General features: G+C 40.0%; 1 protein-coding gene across 3 annotated transcripts in view; it reads right to left on the bottom strand.

The window, feature by feature from the left end:
* Positions 1-23815, bottom strand: part of LOC126162265 (tRNA N6-adenosine threonylcarbamoyltransferase, mitochondrial) — a 95510-nt gene extending 71695 nt beyond the window's left edge. Inside the window, exons 1-2 of one of the 3 annotated variants that reach the window (XM_049918658.1) lie at positions 23415-23815; positions 414-547 (exon numbers count right to left, since the gene is read on the bottom strand). In XM_049918658.1, coding sequence (XP_049774615.1) covers positions 414-547; positions 23415-23641 — 361 coding nt within the window. In that variant the 5' untranslated portion in view covers positions 23642-23815. The remainder of the gene's footprint in view (positions 1-413; positions 548-23414) is intronic. The other 2 variants (XM_049918655.1, XM_049918657.1) reach the window with 2 other exon arrangements.
* Between the last annotated feature and the right edge of the window lie 337 nt (positions 23816-24152).

Raw genomic sequence — 24152 nt, 5'->3', positions numbered from 1 at the left:
CACTTGAAGGCATACAATGACAGTTTCATTATTAATTATTTCTTTAATGACAGGTAATACATTTTGCTTGCACTCTATCACGAAGTTGTATATCTATTATGATTTGTTGAGTAATTATTTATTTATTTTGCAAGAAATAAAATTCAAATCCATTCACTGCCCTGATTGTTCTTTAATAAAAATTTCTTGGCATTGCTGTTGCTCCATGCCATTTCTACTCTTAGTCGCTCATACATAACAGGTATTTGAAATACGAACTCATCTGACAGCTACAAAGGCAAGAACTTGTCACTGAACCAGGCAATTTATTTAAACTAATGTATGCATGAATTAGTTTGTTATAAGATACCAATGTTTCACAGCAGGATGACAGAACAATAACAGCAGTGTTCCATCTGACAAGGCCATATTACCAGGTTTAACAGTAGCTGCTACAGCATCAATATCATCCATATTCAAATGTGATGCTTTCAAAGCATCCTGAACAACTTTTTCAATGTGCTCCTGATGTAACTTTTTTGCAACTGGTGGAATTATTCCACCAAAACTGAAACACAAAACAGTCAAATCAGAAAAAGAAATAATGACAACTGAAAGAATAAAAATAACGACTCACCAAACATTCGAGACACTGAGTTGCTGCAAAGCACATCAACAAGACTGAGAATGTTGCTAGCTTTCAGAACAGCCTTCTTCAGACATACATGTAGAGCTGAACGGCTATTGATAAAACTGTTCCAGTATTACAGCTCAACTAGGGTGAAGGGTTATTGAGCAGTTGAGCAGGTGAACGGAGAAAGGAGACAGGGAGAGGGAGGAAAGATTGGGAAAGCATAGCTGGTGGCTGGCATGGAGAGGCAGGCAGGCACACAGGACAAAAACATAGTACCAGTGAGCTCATACTGACCACAGACGGGAAGAGTTGTCTGCATCACACATTGACACAGAGCAGTGGATTAGGATGGGGAGAGGGGTATGATTGAAGTTGGAGTCACGAAAGAAAATTTATCAATTATACCATTAACATTGGTGGATTATAAAATAAATTTTAGTGGTATTTATGAGCCCAGTCACTGCAATTTTATATTTCTGTTGCAAACAAAAATTGCTGAAATAATCTGATGTGTCTGCAACACTCAAATGTAAAGGCTTTATTTTTTGCAATAATTTTAAAACATAAACAAGAAATGAAACTCAAATTGTATTATGATGAATCATTTTCACATAATTCAGTTGTTGGCACATATTTGGCATACCTGTACTTCCAGATTCAACCTGCTGCCAAGTTACAGTTTAAATTTACCATAAAACTTTAATCAGCCATGAAAAATAAAATGTGTCTACCAAAAGATGTGGTAACGGTGTTTGGGAAGATGATGCAATATCAGTCACTGGCAGTACAGAAGTCTGTTTAATTTCATGGATTATCCGATAATTAGGAAAGAAGGATGACTCTGGCAGTGCTGTTCACTGCAATTTCAGTTATCATTGTGGAGGAGGAAGAACATGATAAATGCAGACAGAAGGATACCACTATTGGTGCTGTTGGAAAGCTTACACATATACATTGGTTTGTCTGACAGATACGTGTAAACCATTTCGTGAATAAAACAACATTATATACTATCAATTTTACAGCCAAACATTATGTACATTATTTTACAGCCTTTAAATAGTTTCCTTCAGATGTTAGAGTTTCCATGCTGGGACTAGCTGCCAAAAAATAATCTCAATCTTTACGTGTAAGTTACAGAAACATCACAGTAGTGCCTGGCAGACTAAGATAACACATCAGTAATTGCAAGTGTAGGTTTTTGCAGCTGTTATCATTTCCATTTAAACTCTTCCAAGTATGTGACAGCATCATCACAATGACAGTAAAATATTTGGAAAAGTTTTAATGAAGAAGTTGATAAGTCTTTACTTTTAGGTCATCACAGAAAAATCAGCAAACAGTGGTATAATTAATCACCGAATATAGTGGCCAATGATTTAAATGTTTCACCACTCCAGTCACAAACTATTATTGGGAAACTTAATTTCATTTTCATCACTACTTAAGGGGGGTAGGACGTCAAATGTGCCGACTTGAGAGCAGGAGAGGCACCTCAGGACATTTTAATTTGCACTGTCTACACTTTTACAAATAAATTCATAAAACTTTGAAAGCATGATCAGGAAGGATTCAGAATTCATACTCATAGCAGTGGAAGCTCATAAACGTAGCGAAATACATTTTTTACATGTGAAATTTCATCATTTTTTTCACTTACTACTGGCTGCATTTGTTGCTATAGGTACACTTTTCTTCTTAAGTAAGAGAGATTCTTCGATGAATTTTGCACAGTATACAAACTATAGTTACATGTGTATGAAACTCTAGAGTTTATTTAATTTATGAAAAAATTAATGAACTGTTACATTTTAAACTTCATGTTTAGAAAAAACTCAAATTTTATAGTTAATTATCTCAATTTTTACCACTGTTTTTAATAGATTTGGAAAATTCTAGAGTTTCATACACCTGTAAGTACTGCTTGTATGGTGTGCAAAATTCATTGAAGAATCTCTCTTACTTAGGAAAAAAAGTGTACCTACAGAAACAAATGCAGCCAGTAGTAAGTGAAAAAATGATGAAATTTCACATGCAAAAAAAAAGGTATTTTGCGACATTTTTGAACTTCTACTGCTATGAGTGTGAGTCCTCAATCCTTCCTGGTCATGCTGACAAAGTTTTATGAATTTATTTGTAAAAGTATAGACAGTAGAAATTAAAATGTCCTGTGGTGCCTCACCAGCTCCAAGTCGGCCCGTTTGATGTCCTACCCCCCTTAAGCTTGATATTTTACTCTTAATTTTTATGGAAAAACAAGCCTCAAATTGTTGTAGGAACTTGTTTAAGGAATAGTTATATTTTCCATTAATACAGCCTGCTTTATAAATCTCTTCCCTGCATTGGGAACTTTAACGTATAAAATACTGTAAAACTGCACATTAACACTTCTATGTGTCCACTATTAGTACTTTCTCATATTAATTCGACATTTAAGTTTTACAAAAAATGATTTTCCAGTTAAGTCTGCATAAACTTATTGACACCTGCAATACTGTGATCCAAAAGGCAATAGAAAACCACAACATTATCTTTTGCAGTTTTATGCTGAGAATGTCATAAGAGCTTCCTCACAGGGAAAATGTTCTGCAGGCAAAATAGTTCCCCATTTAGATCTCTGGACCAGCACACCTAAGGGGGAGCTGAAGATAAAAAGAGAATGCTAATTAGGGTGGGCACATGGAATGTTACAAACCTAAGGTAGTGTGGTAACTAAAAAAAGACTCAATGTTAAAGACAAAAATCAAAAGGATGCAGATAGGAAGGATTTTTTGAGTGAAGGGTTACAGGATTATACCTACTGGGGCAGGCAGTGGTGAGGAGTAGCAATAGTACTGAATAAGGAAACTGACAATACAGTAAAAAATTATTGGTAGGGGAAAAAAACAAAAAAAAAAGAACAGATGAAGATGACAGTGAAATTGTGGCAGTGTATGATAATATTAATGAACTCATGAACTATGTTAAAGACGGTGTGAGAAAAAGAAGATTAGGGATTAACATTCGCTCAACAACATGGTTACTAAAAGCGTAGCACAAACTTTGAGTAGGGAAGGAAACTGGCTGTGTCCTTTCAAATGAACTATCTCTGAATTTGCCTTATGCAATTCAGCAAGTAAATAAGGTTGGATGGACATACATTTGAACCAACATTCTCCAAAATAAAGAGTCCAGTGTCTTACCACTGCACCATAACAATCAGTAAGGGGAATGCAAATTAGTCGTAATGGACAAGTGGAATGCAGTCACAGGTAAATACAAGAAACACAAAATAAGGGGAGAGTTTGGTCTTGAGAAGCAAAATGAGAGGGGAGAGAGTTCTATGTTAAGCACATGTTAATTATTGTGCAGACACTTTTTGAGAACCCCTTGAGAAGAGAAAAAAGAATAACAGATCCATTATGTTTTAATGGAAAGAATTCAGAAATCAAGTTAAAGATTTAAGAATAATCTAATGATGGTGACCATAACCTAGTACTAATGAAAAGCCAGTCAAAATTCAACAAATTACAGAGAAAGCAGCTGAAACATTGGAACCTAAGCAAATTGAAGGAATGACAAATTCATGTTACCTCAAAAGAACAAGTGACAAAAGAAAAATGCCACTTCAAAGGAGTTACTGGTGTGGAAAGCAAATGGAATTTGCTTAAAGGCGGTGTTGTAAATGCAGCAGAAAAAGTGCTAGGGCTGAAAAAGGCAGAAAAGTGACAGCCACGTATAACAGACAAGATACTGGAATTAATATATAAACAATGGAAATGTAAAAATGTTGAAAGTGAATATCAGCAATATAGGTCAGTCAAAATGATATATCCAGAAAACCTAAAGAAGAATTGATGGAGGGAAGATACAAGATAAATACAAAATGAAACACAGTAGTGCTGATGCTGCAGGCAGCCTAATAAGCACTTTACAAAGATACCTGGATAATGGAAGCAGAAAATAACAGGACACTATGGAAAAACTACCTTGAGAAAGTTTACAGTTGTTGAGGAGAAATTAAGCCAACTGAAAATATGGACATGGAGCGAGAAGATCTGAAGGAAGATACAATAATGTTTCCTGAATTTTGGAAAGCTTTTCACAAACTCAGAAGGAACAAACACTCAGATATTGATGAAAGACCAATGGAAATTTTGTGGGCATCAGACCAAAAAGTGGAATAAGAAGCATTTTACCTGAGTGGGGAAGTTCCATTTTGAAAACTTTATTTTGGAGGTCCATCTTGAGCACACAAACTTTTACACTTCACTATTGCCGGTTTCAGCTACTGCCATCTTCAGATCATAAAATATTCAGATGTTGTATCAACGTCAAACTAAACATGTAGATACATAGTAAGTGCTCATCTGAAGATGACAGTAGCCGAAACTGGTGATAGTGAGTGTAAAAGTTTGTGTGATCAAGACGGGCCTGTAAAATAAAGTGCCAAAATATGATCACGGACTCATTTTCAGACTATATGTCTTCAATTGATAGATTTTGAAAATAATATAATTTATGCTCTTTCAAAGAAAGCAAGAATAGACTTTGAGAAAATAACTGCACAACAGTCTAGTATCACATGGATTAAAAATACTCACAAGAGTACGGTATCAAAGAATGAAAGGGAAAACTGAAAGTAGGTTAGGATGGGGATCAGTTTGATTTTAGGAGAAAAGGAGGCAACAGGGAAACAATTTTAGCATTGCAGTTAATAATAGAAGCAGAGTTTGGAGTGGGGGGGGGGGGGGGCGTGGAGGAATCGCACATGTTGCTCATTATTACCACCGATGTTTAATTTGCATACAGAACAGGCAATGAGAGATGTAAAAGACTACCTTGGTGTGATAGTTGTCTGTCATTGACAGAAAATCTGCATGATATGATTTACTGACAACATACCTGCAGTCAGCAAACATGAATAGGAACTGAGTTGGGCCAAATGAAATGGACCATGTGCTTTCTAATGGCTAGAACATACACCTAAAAAACAGCAGGCGTACATACTGGACAGCTACACATTAAACTTTGACAAGCGACTCTTTAAGAGGTGGTTGAATTTCGCTGGTTCAAAAGTACAATACGTAGAGAATGAAAATGCAAGAAAAATTATTAAATTAGAATACCTTGAGAAAAAATGTAGGAAAAATACTTAGAAGTATTTTATTAGGCACCTAGTGTGCCATGAGAAATTCAGTTCCGTTTTTTAAAAAAATGCTTACTAAAACTGAGGTTCTTACACACTTAAAGAGTCACTCACTTCAACCAAACAGAGATCACAATCATACATAACTGGAAATGCAAGTGATCAAAAAAATACAGCAATGGTATTCACTCAACATGGAAAAAGAAGATGCCATTCTATGACAAATATCATTCTAACTGTATAAATACTAAAACTAGAACATAGTAAATTCCCTGTTAATTTCAGCATGTTAGGTGTAACTTGAGTCAAAACAGTATGTAGTGGCTTGACAAGAGTTAATTTTTTTATTTGTGGTTAATACTTATGTTTTGTGAACAAGGAAGCACAACAATAACTGAAAGGGATCCTGTAATTCCACTTATTTCCATTTTTGCACAGTACTCTCCATACCATTAAATAGTATGAAAATGCATTCATCAATTCACATTCTCATAGCCAAGAAGCTTAGAAAGATATCACTCATCAACGTGACAAGTGGTGAATTCAGTATATGTTTTAATATGCAAGAACAGTGACTACATGTACATCTACATCTACACAGACACTCCTCAAGCTAACACACAGTGCGTGGCAGAGGGTACCCTGTACCGCTACGTCATTTCCTTTCCTGTTCCACTAGCAAACAGAGCAAAGGAAAAAGGACTATCTATATGCCTCCATATCAGCCCTAACTTCTCGTAACTTATCTTCATGGTCCTTAAGTGCAATGTATGCTGGCAGCAGTAGAATAATTTGGCAGTCTGGCTTCAAATGCCAGTTCTCTAAATTTTCCCAATTAGGTTTCTTGAAAAGAACATCGCCTTCCCTCCAGAGATTCCCATTTGTGTTCCTGAAATATCTCTGTAACACTTACACGTTGTTCAAACCTACCGATAACAAATCTAGCAGCTCGCCTCTAAATTGTTTTGATGTCTTCCTTCAGTCCGATCTGGTATGGATCCCAAACACTCAAGCAGTATGCAAAAATAGGTCACACCAGCATCCTACATGTGGTCTCCTTTACAGATGAACCACTCTTTCATAAAATTCTTCCAATAAACATAAGTCGACCATTCACCATCCCTACCACAGTTCTCACATGCTCGTTCCATCTCATATGCTTTGCAATGTTACACACAAGATATTTAAACAACTTGACTGTGTCAAGCAGAACACTAGTAATACTGTATCTGTACATTACAGGTTTGATCTTTCTACTCATCGGCATTAACTTACATTTTTCCACATTTTCCATTATGAAAAGGATAGATTGCTACTCACTATATAGTGTACATGTTGAGTCACAGATAAGCACAACAAAAAGACTGTGAAGCAAGTAAGCTTGTGCCCAAAAGGCCTTCCTCCAAATTAGAAAGAACACACACACACACACACATAGGCATGTATGATTTTTGTGTGTGTGTGTGTGTGTGTGTGTGTGTGTGTGTGTGTGTGTGTTTTCTTTCCAATTCGGAAGGAGGTCTTTCGGCTGCAAGCTTGCTTGTTTGAGTCTTTTTGTTGGGCCTGTCTGCAGCTCAGCATCTCTGCTATATGGTGAGTAGCACTCTATTCTTTTCATAATAATGTCAATATTCCATCCTGGATTCTCAATTTTTGATTATGTTAGAACAGTGTTTGCTCTGCTGTCAGTCACCATTCAAACAATATACAATCTACACTTTTTTTCATAAATAACTGGAGAATGAATGTTGTTATGTCATTATGTAGTTGAATGTAGCTGTCATCTAACATGATTACACCATCCCATCTATCATTTATTTTCCCATTTGGTTTGACATGTAGTCCATATTTTGATTATGATGACTCTTTGGACACTTTCTGACAACAGTAAATTCTATGTCCATCTGTGTATATACCAACATACTTTAATCCTAATTCTCATAAGTCAGGAAAGGACAAATTTAAACAAAAGAGAGGAGAGAGTGTGACATTTGTAATCAAACAACTAGGCAACAGGGAGAAGGAGCTCTATCTCATTCAAAACGTTATCCATCATACAGACTCCGATAGGAAGAATACAATACAAATTTTCCAGGTTTCCAGTCACAATGGTTTTTCAAAAAAGTCAAATGTTTTTACCAGTTTTAATTATGCAACCTCATAAAAAATAACGTACTAGTGGAGAATGGACTCTCATTTCAACTTTCCAGTTCCTCCAGTAAGGTAGAGAATGGAAGGATGAGCAGTATTCCTTATGGCTGTTGTGCAGCTTGCTTCTTATTTAGATATCTTAGTAGGGCACGCTGGCAACCAACTTGACCATTACATGGTCCCATTGTAGAAGACTTTTTTCCCCTTGTCACTCCTCTGATTTGATGCAACATCCCACGACTTCCTCTACTGAGTAAACAGGGTAGCATTAACACCAAACATATTCAATTATTTACCGTAAAGAAGACATGGCAAGTTGCAGACAGGCACAATTAAAAGTCACTCACATATGCTTCTTGCCACAGTCTTCGTCAGTTGTGCCTGTCTGCAACTTGACATGTCTTCTTTACAGTAAGCGTCTTTTCCTACATTGTTGATATTCCTACCTGGAGTTTCCTTTGTTTGATATTCAATTCTTTATTAGATACATTCCAGTCCCTGACTTCCCCTTCTGTTTTATCCTCTGCAGCTCCCTCTAACATCATCGTAGAATTCTTTCCCTATAGCTTACACCTACTTTCCTGGAAATTTCGGATATCCTTAAACCTTTTTTCTTTGTTGACAACTCCCATGAAGGGTTCTTGATTTTTCTAAAGTTTTGTTTCCATTGTCAAGTGCAGCCTCAGAACTGCCATTTGGCACTATTATCTAATAAGAAACTGACCATTGCCTAATATACCCTCAATTTCCATATTCATTCTTCTAGATGTTATTCATGTTAACTAGGATGCCTGACTTACAACAGTTCTCGCATTTATCTTCCCTTTATATCTTCATGACTGTGTCATCGTCATATTTTTCCAAAAGTCTGATCATATGTTTCCAGTCTCATCAGTGCCATACACCAAACTGAACAGTCATTTGGTTGCTACTTCCCAAAATGATTACAGGAATTTTGAAGGAACGTAATCTTCACTCCTATCCTATTAGGTCATAAGTCTTCTTAAGTTCTACCAAACTTTGACTTTAATATTAGGTCCCCTATGTCTCCCAAATCAACTTGCATTTATTTTTTCTTCTATCACAATAGCAGGCCCTAGAGGCCTACAATGTGCTTTTTCCACCTACCTGTTCTCTCCTGTTGTTATGGTACCACTGTCAACGCCCTTACTAGCAATTGATCACAGCCACCATTTCCAGTGTATGCCATATTGTTGGCCTTCCATAAGGAACAGATTCACACTAACAGACAGGGAGTTCCATATTAGATCACATGTGCTTGGCCAAAGCAAGAGAGGCAGTTTAGAGTTGGATAGGCAGGCAGTGAAGGATGGCCTGTGGCCTCAGTGTTGGAGAAAGTTAAAGTTTAAGTTTATGTATAAGTATTTGCATAACTAAGGTTTTGTCTAGCACAGTGTATAAAGGAAACATTTGTATAAATGTGGAAGAAGTTTTGTACGAATATTTGCAAAGTATTGAAAGTTGTAAGTGGATGAGACATTGTGGAATATTACATGGGGGCCCGCCATTAATGACATGGAGAAGTTTGAATTATGTTAAGGTGCCTATCAACATTATCAGATACTGGAAGAAATTATTATGTGAGCCAGTGAGTCTGTTTAATTCTTGGGAATGTAATTCTCAAGTTAAACTTTCCATTGTGGCTAGATGGAACAAGTACTATGAGACTGTGTGTGAGACAAACTATGGACCAACTATGAACTGTATTTTCAACAAGTGACTTATAATTTCAGAAATATTGTTAAATATAAATCCTTTAAGCACAGGAAGCAGTGCACAGGTCAGTTCAGCACATAGTAAAATTCAATAACTGTCTACGGATCAGGATGTAATCACCACCCATATTCTCTCATTAGTCTGATAGCCAAGAGAAATATTTAATAAAATGGGAATGGTTGCACTCCGTTTTTAACAGTGGAATTTCTCTTGCACTCTTAATATTCAGACCTTCACTTTTAATGTAACTGAACGCTGTAAATTGGCTTTTTTATATGCTGTAAATTAGTTTTTCTATATGCTGAATGTGTCGTGAGATAATTTCCTTCTTTCTTTTCATTTACATTTTTCTGCAACCATTTAGGGTTTGCTTCCCTGCACACTCTGTATACAGATTTTATTTTGTGTCCATTTCAAAGCCTTCAACTTGAGCTATCATTGCAGCCAATCAGAAACTCAAGGCATGTTTCTTAGTTCTTCAGTCTTTCATTTTAGTGCACTCATTAGTAACAGTCATTAGTGCCCATACAACATCATGTCAAAAATTTCAGTCAGAAACTGAAAATCATATGACAATGGTAACATAATGAAATACTAAGAAAATATAGCTGGTACAAAAATACACTAAAGTGGAACAGAAAGCAGATAAAGGAACATGAGCAGATTAGTCATAAACCACTGTTTATGACTATACATAATGTGCTTTTTAAAGATCTGATTCATTCATTCATTGGGGCCTCCCGGCCAACAATGCCATATGATCATTTCATTCATTTCATTTCAGCAAACTATTACTATAATGAATAATGCTATTCATTCTTATGAGAGCTGAATTTAATGGAGTAAATTAGATAAATACCCACTACTTTGAGAGAAGGTTGGAAGATTTGAGTTTAATGTCCTGTCAACAGTGCACTCATCAGTGATGGACCACAAGTTCAGATTACGAAAAGTTGGGGAAGGAAATCAGCTGTCCCATTTTCAAACGAATTATCCCGGCATTAATCTGGAGCAATTTATAGAGGTCACAGAAAACCTAAATCTGGATGGCCTGATGGGGATTTGAACTGTCACCCTCCCAAATGTGAGTCCAATGTGCTAACCACTGTTCAACCTTGATTGGTGCTACTTTGAAAGAAGCTGCAGCCTTCTCAGTTATGCTATATAGTTGCTGTTCATCTGCTATTTACCTACATACTAACTTATTTTTAAGATGTGACAAAATGTTATAATGACATTATACTTAACAGGAAAAAATGCACTGAAGTGGAGCACAGTTCAACTTGTGCATAAAAAAGGATCCAAGAAAGATATCTCAACCTTTGTGACCACACCATTGACACCCATCTTCTGTAAGGAATTTGAAGTTGTAATGCTAACACAATATAGTGACTATTTCTCAAAAAATAGTTACTAACAGAAACACAGCACTGCTTCTATAAAGATTTTAGCTCTGTCCCAGCAATTACAGAATCTCTTCATAAAGTGTATGGTGATGATCAAGGAAGACAAACAGCAGGTATATTCCTAGACCTCACTAAAGGCTTCTATTTGGTAAATTATGGGTTATTCTTAAGTAAACTTGAGAAATACAGCATAAATGCTGCCTGCATACCCAACTGATTGCACACATGTACAAAGCTGACAACTTAATGATCATATCATCAATTTTCAATCCAGACATGAAACAGTCATGCAAGTCTCAGTTCTGGGCCCTTTTCTTTCCCTAATGTACATAAATGATGCAGAGCCATCTCTCAATTCCAAATTGATAAGTTATGAAGATGATAACTCACTACTACTTGTTGGAAAACAAAATGGTGAGTTAACATTGGCTGCATGTGAGGGTCTAGGTCAAATAACTACAATTCCAGGACCAAGGTTTGAAGGTTAATATCACTACATCACAGTTATTGGCATTTAAACTTGCAAATTCACACCAAACCTCTGTCAATAATATAGGCAGAATTGAAGCAATAGACACAGACAAATGAAGATTTCTAGGTATATACCTATGAGGAGTCAACTATATCAACTATATCAGTTTTATACACAGTAAAATCCTTCCTCAGTTTCTTATAACATGGCCCAAACCTGCCCTCTGCAGAACTCCAGGTTCTTCATTTTCTAAAAAATGATGACCCCCATGATTATCCTCTCAGCAGAAAGGAGACCAAACAGTGAGGTCATCGGTGGTAGAAACCAAGGGAGGAAAAACACAACAGCACAGTCCAGTCAAATAGAAGGGAAAATGGTCAAATAAAGAGGTAAAAAGAGCACTGGGACAGAAGGAAGAGAAAGAACACACCATGCCATGATCACGACACAATGGGACAACACCAGGGGAAGGAGACAAGAAAAGGGGAAACAAAAGGGCACAAAAGACCAGCAAAACATAAGGAAAGAGGAGAGAGAATCAGGCCCGTGTGGAGGCAATGCCAAGTCCTCCAAAACCAATACCAACACTAACCAAGAGACTCCATTTTCCGAGAAAAATTCAGATACTTAAACCTGGGACAACCCACCACTTTTGCAAAGCAAACCAGGGACACACATAACCATGCGAATGTCGTCCAGCAACACTCAGGACAAGAAGGTGGGAGGGCATATTTAGTGTGATGGGCCAAATGGTGGAGGCAGTCCAGCAAAATGTGGATGACCATCAGTGGGGCCCCATAACTATAAAGATGGGTGGCGGGGGAGGGGGGGGGGGGGGTCCCACTGCAGAGTAAAAATGCATTGGTCAACCTCCTATGGCCAATATGAAGATGGCAAAGGATGGTAGAGTCCCACCAGGAGAGGCAGAGGGGAGGACGCCACACGAAGAGTGTCTCCTCGATTGCACGAAGTGTACTGATCAGAAGGGTAGAGCCCCAAAGAGTTGTCCAATGACTGAACAAAAAGATATTTGATGTAAAGCCACAAATCTGTCCCTGGAGGGATCACAGAGGAGGGTGGGTAGGTGGCTATCCCCCCCCCCCCCCCCCCCCAGCAGACAATCAGCAAGTTCATTAAATGCCCGGAAACCCAAAGGAAGTCAACTGAACAAGCAGCATCACCAAGATTGGCAAGAAGACTTTGGATGGCAGAGACCAAGGGTGGCCGAGAAAACACCAAGCGATAGTCTCCTGGGGGTGAGGATCATTTAATAAAGCAGAGGGCCAAATAGATGGCCATAAATTCAACAGTAAACACCATATACATGGCAGGCAAGCCATGATGTTCCATGACAACAAGAGATGTGAAGGCATATCCCACATGACTGGAAGATTTAGAGCCAAATGTGTAAAAAAACAATGGCATTGGGAAACTCACATAACAGGAGGTGGAACAAACAATGAAACGCCATTGGAGCGATGGATGCTCTCAGACCCTCGAAGAGATCCATCCGAAACCGGAGCCAAGGAACTAACCAAGAGCAGGTGGTTGGGAGAGAACAGGAGATAGAGGGCAAGGAGAGGAGATGGAGATCATGGCAGAGAGAAGCGAGGCAGAGCCCAACCCCATCAAAAAGAAACGCAAAGTATGTCTATTTAAAAAAGCTGATAAAAATGCTCTTAATGCCTTTTTAAGAGACAGTCTGCACTCCTTCCAATCGGATCATTTAAGCGTAGAAAAGTTGTGGAACGATTTCAAAGAGATAGTATCTACAGCAATTGAGAGATATATATCACATAAATTAATAAGTGATGGTAATGATCCCCCACGGTACACAAAATGGGTCAGATCGCTGTTGCAGAACCAGCAAAAAAACCATGCCAAATTTAAAAGAATGCAACATCTCCAAGACTGGCAAAGTTTTGCAGAAGTTCGAAATATGGCACGTACTTCAATGCGAGATGCTTTCAATAATTTCCACAACGAAACTCTGTCACTAAATCTGGCAGAAAACCCAAAGAGATTCTGGTCATACATAAAGCACACCAGTGGAAAGACGCAATCAATACCTTCACTGCGCGATAACAACAGTGAAGTCACTGATGACAGTGCCACTAAAGCGGAGTTATTAAATATGGTTTTCCGGAACTCCTTCACCAACGATGACGAAGTAAATATTCCTGAATTCCAATCAAAAACAACTGCCAAGATGAGAAACATAGAAATAGATATCCTTGGTGTCGCAAAGCAGATTAAATCACTTAATAAAAGCAAGGCTTCCGGTCCACATTGTATACCAGTCAGGTTCCTCTCAGAGTATGCTGATACAATAGCTCCATATTTAACAATTATATACAACCGCTCACTCACAGAAAGATCCTTACCTAAAGACTGGAAAATTGATCAGGTCACACCAATACCCAAAAAGGGAAGTAGGAGTACTCTGTTGAATTACAGGCCCATATCACTAACATCGATTCGCAGTATGGTTTTGGAACATATACTGTATTCGAACATTATGAAGTACATCGAAGAAAATGATTTATTGACACGTAGTCAGCACAGATTCAGAAAATATTGTTCTTACGAAACACAACTAGCTCTTTATACTCACGAAGTAATGAGTGCTAATGACAGAGGATGTCAAATTGACTCCATATTTTTAGATTTCCAGAAGGCTTTCGACACCATTCCTCACAAGCATCTTCTAAACAAACTGCATGCCTATGGAATATTTCCTCAGTTGTACGACTGGATTCATGATTTCCTGTCAGAAAGGTCACAGTTCGTAGTAATATCAGGAAGTCATGGAGTAAAACAGAAATAATATCCAGCGTTCACCAAGGAAGTGTTATATGCCCTCTGTTGTTCCTGATCTATATTAACGACACAGAAGACAATCTCAGTAGCCGTCTTAGATTGTTTGCAGATGATGCTGTCATTTACCGTCTTGTAAAGTTATCAGATGACCAAAATGAGTTGCAAAATGATTCAGATGAGATATATGTATGGTGTGGAAAGTGGCAGTTGGCCCTGAATAAAGAAAAGTGTGATGTTATTCGCATGAGTACTAAAAGAAATGCACTAAATTTCGATTACGCGATAAGTCACACAAATCTGAAGGCTGTAAATTCAACTAAATACTTGGGATTACAATTACAAACACCCTAAATTGGAATGATCACATAGATAATGTTGTGTGTAGAGCCAACAAAGACTGCAATTCATTGGCAGAATACTTAGGAGGTGCAACAGGTCTATTAGAGAGACTGCTTACACCACACTTGTCCACCCTATTATGGAGTATTGCTGTGCAGTGTGGGATCCGCATCAGATAGGACTGACGGATGACATTGAAAAAGTACAAAGAAGGGCAGCTCATTTTTATTATCATGAAGTAGGGGAGATAATGCCAATTGGAGTGGCAATCATTAAAACAAAGGCATTTTTCGTTGCTACGGGATCTTCTCATGAAATTTCAATCAACAGTTTTCCCCTCCAATCGCAAAAACATTCTGTTGGCACCCATCTACATAGGGAAAAATGATCATCACGATAAAATGAGAGAGATCGCGGTTCACACAGAAAAATTTAAGTGCTCGATTTTCCCACATGCCGTTCGAGAGTGGAACGGTAAAGAGACAGCTTGAAAGTGGTTCACTGAACTCTCTACCAGGCACTTTATTGTGAATAGCAGAGTAATCACGTAGATGTAGATGGAGGACGGCAGGTGGAGTACGGCAGGTGAGTGATGTCCCAAAGCCATGGAAAGAACAGAATAGGAAGGGTGAGCAGGAGAAGAGTGGACAGTGACAGCATAGGAAACCAGGAGCTGGGAGTGCTGAACCGAAAGGGGAAGGATCCCAGCATCAACCAGAAGGCTATCGACAGGATTAGCACAAAACGTGCCGGTGGCTAAACAGATACCAAGATGGCGTGCTGTGTCCAAAAAGAGAAGCGTGGAAGAGGCAGTTGATCCATAAACTTGACAACCATAGTCCAGATGAAACAGAACTAATGCCTGATAAAGACAGAGAAGGGTCGAATGATCCACACCTCAAAAGGTATAGCAAGGAACCAAAGGACATTGAGTTTCTAAAAACAACTAACCTTCAGAAGGCAGATATGAGTCAACCAAATAAGCTTGTTGTCCAAAAGAAGACCTGAGAGACATAACTGGGGGACCATGGTCAGGTGTTGGGCATCAAGGTAGAGCTCCAGATCAGGAGGTACCATAATGCGGCAACAGAAATGCACCACCCTCGACTTAATGGGAGAGAACTGAAAACCGTGCGAGAGTGTCCATGCGGAAGAGTGCCAGAAGGCACCATGGAGCTGTTGCTCTGCAGAGATCACCGAGTGGAAGCTAGCCCAGATACTGAAATCAACCACATAGAGAGCAGGGTACAGAGCAGGGGTCCTGCAGAGGCCACAAATTCATTAATAGGAATAAGAAAATGGACACTTAGTATGCAGCCCTGTGGAACACCATTCGCCCGAATCTCCGGAGAGCTGCGAAAGGCATCAACATGAACTCTGAAAGACTTGAGGACAGGAACTGGTGAATAAAAATTGGAGGGGGGCCCCAAAGACCCCACTGATGGATTGTAAGTAGAATGTGATCACGGAAATCCGTGTCACAGGCCTTACGAAGAATGAAGAAAACTGTGACAAGATGGTGGCACTGAGAAAAGGGCTGCGGTTTCCAGTCAAAGCATATGATCAATAGGAGACCAACCCTATTAAAAGCCACATGGCAAGTAGATAGAAGGCCCAAGTTTCAAGGACCCAACTGAGCCGACAAGCCACCATCCATTCTATTAACTTGCAGGGAACATTGGTCAGACTGATTGGGTGGTAACTATCAAGGGACAGCAAATTCTTACCAGCCTTAAGAACAGGAAGGACAGTACAGTCAACCCTTTAAGAGGGGAAAATGCCTTGGAGTTAAATACGGGTAAACACCCAGAAGTTATACTGCCATTGTGGAGGATTAAAGTTTTGAAGTAACTGGTTATATATGGGATCATGGTGGGGGGCTGAATTGTGGGAAGAAGAGAGGGTCAGAAGAAGTTATCATTCAATAAAAGGCTCAATGTATGGTTCCACCTGACAACGGGTACAACATAAGTGGGAAGCTTCAGCCCACTGTTTCCATATGAGGAAGGCGGCAGGGTAGGAGGCTGATGCAGATGCCATTGCAAAATGGGTCACAAGATGTTCTGTGAAAACATGGATTCATACAAAGTCCACCTGGTAGGGCAAGGACCAAAATAGGAGCCTGCCACTGACAACCTTGGAGGGTGCGGAAAGCAGCCCAAATGAACAGAAGAACTTAGGGAGGAGACAAAGCGATCCCAACACACCTGCTTGCTCTGTTTGAATAAGTAACAGGCTTTGTCCTTTGTTGTCTTGAAGACATTTCAAGATAATAAGGCTGGTGGAGGACAGATGTTGCTTAAGATTTTGCAAGGTGTGACGATGATCAAGGATGGCGGTGGCAATGACTGTGGTCCACCATGGAACTGGCTGGTGGCGTACAGGGCTCATCAAGATGGGAATAGCAATACTGGCTGTGCAGATTACCTTATCTGACAAATCACAAATGACTTCATCAATTCAACCTCACAAAGAGAGTGTAAACACGACTTGGGAGGTGTAAACACGACTTGGGAGGTATAAACACGACTAGGGAGGTATATAGACATCAATCAGCCTACCAGGATAACCTGACCATCAGGAGGTGGCAGGGAGTGAGAAAATCAATGGGAAGTGATCACTACCGCAGGAGTCATCGTGTGGCAACCAGTGTAAGGAAGGAAGAAGAGGAAGGGAAGTGAATGAAAGATCAATGGCAGAGAATGTGTCATATGCAGTACTAAAATGACTAGGGAACCTTCATTAAGAAGGTACAGGGTGTGGACCACAAGAAACTGGTCATTGAGGAACTGCCAACTGGATGAAGAAGCACTTTCCCACAAAGGGTGATGGGCATTAAACTCTCCAAGGAGGAGGAGGGAGGGGATAGTTTCTGAAGGAGGACAGAGCAGCAGGTGTAGGGGGCTGTCAGAAGAGTAGAAATTGCAAACTGTGACCACAGAGTCCAAGTGGACCTGGACGAAACCGCTTCCAATGTGGTATGAAGGAGAATCCATGTACCAACAACGTCCATATGGATCAATGCGAAAATGTTCTGAAAGCTCTCAAAGGGCTTGCCCAGTTCCAATAGACAGCTCGGAAGCCACGAATGGTTGGTGAGTGAGCATGAGTAAAATGAGATTCCTGTAGAACAACACAAGTTGTCAAGTAAAAGGAAATAAAGGATTGCAAATCCGGGAGGTATATCCATTAAAGTTCCATTGAATAAGTGCAGAATGGGATCCAAATTGGATGCGAATGGTCTGAAGCCAATCACACCAGTGGGTCATCGTCCATCACCAATAGGGATGGGGCAACATTCACAAATAATAGATCAGACTGCAGCTGTGAGGCAGAATATGGCACCACTGTACAGCCCCAGGGGGAGAGGCTTGTGCTGGGACTTAGTTCCTTCTTCTTCTATTCCATAGGTTGAGGAGGGAAAGGAACAGAGGGAGAGCAGGTTCTGCAAGATCCACAACTGAGAGAGAGCGGGTGACTTTTCTCTGCCATTGACCTTTCACTCACTTCCCTTCACCTTCTTCCTTCCTTACACTGGTTGCCACACAACGACCTATGCAACAGTGACCACTTCCTGTCGATTCTCTCATTCCCTTCCGCTGGCTGAGTTGTGGCAGCAAGCCTCCAGCCTGGGAGACGCCAGATGGAGGTGCTCGGGGTGGGAGCCCCATCATCGGCGAGTGCCAAAGGAGGGGGACACTTCTCTAGTCGGGGAGGGCAGTGACCCCCTAAAAGGAGGGCATTGGAACTGTAGGAGAGGGGGAGAGGAGAGGGGGCAAGACTGCTGTAAGGAGGAGGGGGAAAGAACATAACAGAGGCAAAATTAGATGTCGCTGACACAGGGTAACATCAGTCATATATCTGACGAGCCTCAGTGTAGGATAAACAGTCAAGGGACTTACACTGCTGTATCTTCTTTTCCTTCTTATAAACCAGGCAAACTGGCAAGCATGGAGAGTCATGACAATTAATATACACAGGTAGTGGAACATAGAGTCTCTCCTTATGGAGTGCCCATTCACATTCACCTCACTGAGAGTCCGCCATACAGTGCGAAGTCATGTGCCTGAAACAGAAGCACCGAAAACATCACATGGTACAGCTTCACATCACACTGATAACACACAACCTTGATCTTCTCCAGGAGGGTATCTCCCTCAAACGCCAGAACAAAGACATCAGTAACGATACGATTGTCCTTATGAGCTTTCTGAAAATGTCGAACAAAATGAACACCCTGTCGTTCCAGATTGGCCTGGAGTTCCTCATCAGTTTGAAGGATGAGATCCATATGAAAAATGGCTCCTTGAACCATTTTCAAAGACTATTGAGGAATGATAGACACTGGGATGTCATCAAGATAGTCACAAGTGCAAAGGGCTGCAGATTGGGCAGCAAAGTAGTTTTAAGTAGTTTTGAGCAATAGCGAAACCAACTGAATTTTGCTGACAGACCCAATGTCACCAAGCTTGCCCCCAATATTTTCCAAAAAAAAAAAGGCTTGGTGGTAATGAATGTGTCCCCATCAGTACCAGTGCATGCCAGGTAGTGGGGAAAGTGTTTCACCCCAAGCCAGCAAGCCCAGCCGACCTCCAAGCATGTAGCCAGGGAAGGGGAGGCTACATAGTCATATGAAGAGAGGGCTGTACAATAATGCCCAGTTTTATTGGAGCTTAACATATTTCATACGCAAAGCATCCTCCCTAATACTGTCCACTCCCATCTGTCAGCACCACCCACCTACAGCAAGGCTATCTGGCATAGCGGCCATTTCTGCAAGTTCCAATACTCCAGAATAACAAACAACCAGCGCTAGGCATACACAGTGAGGCAAGAGCTTAGGTATCAGAAAGATGATCCCTATTTCATCAGGGGGCTCAGCCAGATGGGTACATTACAGCTCCACCACCCAGACTGGCTACACCTTCTGGTGATCTAGCAGGGTGGGGGAGGTTTATGGCAGGGAACGAAGAAGGGAAGGAGGGAGGGTGAGGAATCCACACTGTAGATGCTAGGGAGGGAGTTCTTCCCCAAATGGCTCACACTACAGAGAGGAAATTTAGAAGTGGAGGTCAGTCCCAAAAGTGGGATCAAAAATGCCGAAATGGAAGGATAAAAAGGAAAAGGCAAGGGGAAAAAGAACCACAAGGAATATAAAAAAACCAGGAGGACAGCCACATCGACATAAGTAGGAGAACAGAGAGAGGGGAAGGAGGGGACAGCAGGAAAAGGGCGAGGACAGGGAGGGTACAGGGAAGGAAATGCAGCCCAGGAAGAAAGAATGGGCAGCAATAGCTTCGGTCCTGTGTGCACCACACACAAACTCATGAAAACCATAAGCCCCATGGGCGGGGTTCTCTCAGAAGGTGGTGGATCTACCACTTTTGTACTTCAATGACAAGAGTACATAAAAAGAGGGTCTATGCCAGCTGTCTGAGACCTCTATGTACAGTATCTGCCTTCAAGGTCGTATCCCTGTGATACAAACTAGCCTCCTGTCCCTCCTTACAACCTCAGAGCACTCACAAGGACTAACATCTCAATCCATAGAGTTCATTACCCCATCCAAACCACACTCCCCCACCTTTTACCTCCCTCCTAAGATCCACAAACCCAATCACCATGTCGCCGCATAGGTGGTAGCTTCACAGCACCCACCGAATGTGTATCTACATTAGTTGATCAACACCTACAACCTATGGCACAATGACTTTCCTGCTATATTAACCCCTTCACAATGGTGCCGTAATTGTTGCATCGTGCACTGTGGATGAGTGCCAGTACCGCCTGGCTGTGCCTGCTGTACGCTCCCTGCAGCGCCACTCTGTCCTGCTTTTACACTCACAGTGTTATTGCAATTATTGGACTTTATACTACACATTTATTCAGGAAAATATTTATGCAAATCACACCAGTGTCTCAGAACTCCACAGCTGTGAACTGGCATTACATGTCCCTGGTTCTCGCCACAGAGCAAGCTTTAACTTACATTAATTTCTTCAGTCTCAAAATTTCATCTTAGTAACTATTCCTTTCTTCACTCCCTTTCAGTTCACAATACATTTTGTTTTCTGACATGTCTATTTACCCCCCCCCCCCCCTCCACACACACACACACACACACATGCAATGCACTTAGTATTCTGCTCTTATTAACTAATCCACAATGTTTTGACAGTAATCTCTGTCTTCAATAATACCTTCCACTTTCAAACTCTCAGGTTTTCAAAACATATCCAGTGCAGTCCCCAATTTCTCATCTACTCTGGTAAGCCTCCCCTGACCCTGGGCTATGGGAAACTTTTCCAAACTCTCCCCATTTCCTACACCTCACCAGTCCTTTTCTTTCACCCCTTTCCCTTCCATTTCAACCCTTCTGCTAGGAGAGTGAGCGACTGGCTCCAAAAGCTTGCAAATTTCAGTATCGTTACATGTCTTCGCTTGCAGCCATTTGGTGAGAACTCTGTTTTATGTATCCAATTACATTATAAAACAGGAGTAAACTACACTTGATTAGGCAGTAATCAAAAGTAGTCCTGAACAGAGATTAAAAAGCAATTCACTGTACAACAATTTTACTGTTATATTTAGCTTGTCCTCTCCCGAAAAACCTCAGTTTCCTGCGCTTGTTCTGTTAGTTTGATTGTATTTTAGGAGGGAGGTGTTATTGTCTTATTTACACATATTTTCGTGTTTGTTGCCGTGTGTACGTAGTGACATCATTGGCGCCATATTGGAGATGATTAGAATAGCCATTTCTGCCATATTGATGACGTCATGGGTCAAAGCAGATGGATGGAATCGGACACTTCCGTAATCCCCTGATTAATTACGATATAGAGATGTGGGGCTGTGTTGCTAACAACATATTTACAGAATGTTAACCCTGCAGTAACGGAGAACCAGGATTATCGATGAACTAGAGTACAGAGACTCCGTAAGGAGTATTATATCTTTACAAATTAATGACATTTTTTTATGATGCATCAAAACAAAAGAATCAAATGCTCTGAAATGCACAATACAAGAGAGAAAGGTTACTAATGTGGACAAAGAACTAAATTAAAATCAACAGACCCTAGACCACACATTAAAGGACAGAAATGGTACAACAAATTGTCAACATCAGTAAGGTGCCACAAAGAGAACTCAATCAAAGTGAAACTGAAATTTTTTTTGGACTGATAAGTGCTTTTATTCTATGAAAAGATATTAATATTAAACTAAACTGAAATCTTTGTCTATATACGTGTGTCAAATCTAAAAATTTATATTAATTATGATGTAACACCCAATTTTGAAGCCTTATTAAGTACACTGACATTTGTATCAAGCAGCCTATATTTAATCATTTAGACACATATAAGATGTATCTATTCTGAGTCTGTATAAAACGTAAAAAATTACTGTGACATCTGCAAAAGTTGTCAGTTGGTGGCTCCTGCAAAAGAAAAAAAGGCCTACACTCTCTGAAGTTCTGAAGGTAGCAGCAATATGACTTTTGCAGAAAACACACCCTAGTTATAAAGAGTCAAAGGTCATGAACAGAAGGCAGTCATTGAAGTAGGAGTGAGACTGTAGTGTAGCCCATCTCCCAGGTTATTCAAGCAGAAAAAGAAACCAATGCAAAATTTGGAGAAAGAATTAAGGTTCAGAGAGAAGAAATAAAATCTATAACCTTTACTAATGACACTCTAATTCTGTCAGAACATCAAAGGACTTGGAAGTGCAATTAAACAGAATAGATATGGTAGTGTCCTGAAAATAGGTTATAGTGCAAGTATCGATGAAAGTACAACACAAACAATGAAATGCAGTCCAATCACATCAAGCAAAGAGGAGAAAATTAGATTAGGAAATGAGACACTAAAAGTAATAGATGAGTTTTGCTATTTGGTAGCAAAATAATTATGTCTGTAGCAAAGAGTATATAAACTGCAGATGGCAATGACAAGGAAAGTGTTTCTGAAAAATAAAAACATTTTAATATCTACAACAGATTTAGATGTTAGGAAATGTTATCTGAAGGCATTTGACTGGAAGAGAGACATACATTATATACACTGTCGATATTCAAGAAGAGAACAGAAACTTCTGAAATGTGTTACTACAGAACATTGCTGAAAATTATATGGGTAGATCAAATAAATAATATACAGGCACTGGATTGATTTGGGAAGCGAAGAATATTTTGGCAAAGCTCGACAGAACGAAGGAAATGGTTGATAGTGAACATCCTGGAGCATCAAGGAATAGTCAATTTTGTTTTCACGGGTAGTGCACGAGGCAAAAATTTTAGAGACACGCCATCTAGATGAAGTTTCATGGGATTTTTGCCGGTAAGCGGACTTTACTAAAGTACGCAAGTTCCAGAGGTTATAGGTTGCAGTAGCTAGGTAGATACAAAGACGCTTGCGCGGTAAGTACCCCAGGACAACTCACAAAAAATGTGAGGGATAGCTGAGGATATATCAAATCGCCTTCAAGTTTTGACACAGGATATGTTAGCGTCAACAAACTGCGGCATTTCGTCCGATAATGTCACATTCTCAACTGCACATGAATTTCATGTAAGTTAGATGGCCTATTACAACCATACGACCGCTTTAGATTAGATAGTAGCAGAAGTTTGAACGATGTAAATATAATTTGTGTTTACCGAAAATTGCAGAGAAACAAGCTTAGACAGCGAGTGGCACACCTTAAAATAACAGAACGCACTTTCTTATAGAATGATAAATAACATACTCGAGGTGCACTTGTTGCTGGGAATGCAAGGCTTCACCCAGAATTTTTCCTTTATTATCAACAATTGCACAACCCGTATCGTCGCAACTCGTCTCGATCCCTAAGACAAAACATCTCTCTCTTGTCGGAAATATAGGCTGTGAGGAAAAATTGCAAACAGAATTCCTTGAATGTTTTTGAATTTCATATTTTATGCTCCGAAAAACTGAACTTAGAATGCGAGGCATCTTTTCGCAAAACTTTCTCAGCTTTGTTTCACTGCCATCGCACTTCCTCCCACACACGCAATAGACTAGCAGACGCCACACACTTCACACCAAACACCAAAGTACTTGGAAAGTTAACGCTACACCACGGCCAGAAAGGCGGCCGTGGCTACACATATTCCTTATCGACGATTGACCATGTTAAGGTCGTTTCGCACTGGACGTCACGAAATTGAACGAAATGTCAAAACATTACAAAATACTGTACATTTGAAATAACGGCATTCACATAGTCCCTCAACGAAGTGCCACGGAAAGAAACGACAAGGATTCCCGGGAAGAACGTTTCGATGCTGACGTAAGTGAGGGTGAGTGACGTCGTTTCCAAATACGTGGGAGGAGAAATGATATATGGGATCACCCAAGGCTCAGTGGTAGGTCCACTGTTGTTCGTCATCTACACTGTCGGCAAAAAAAATGCAACACCAAAAACAAGTTATGCTACATAAACGAAACTTGGTTGGCGTGTTTC

This window comes from Schistocerca cancellata, chromosome 2 (assembly GCF_023864275.1).
Source record: "Schistocerca cancellata isolate TAMUIC-IGC-003103 chromosome 2, iqSchCanc2.1, whole genome shotgun sequence".
Taxonomy (NCBI): Eukaryota; Metazoa; Arthropoda; class Insecta; order Orthoptera; family Acrididae; genus Schistocerca; species Schistocerca cancellata.
The sequence above is the reverse complement of the archived record's forward strand: the minus strand, read 5'-3'. Positions and strand labels throughout refer to the sequence as shown.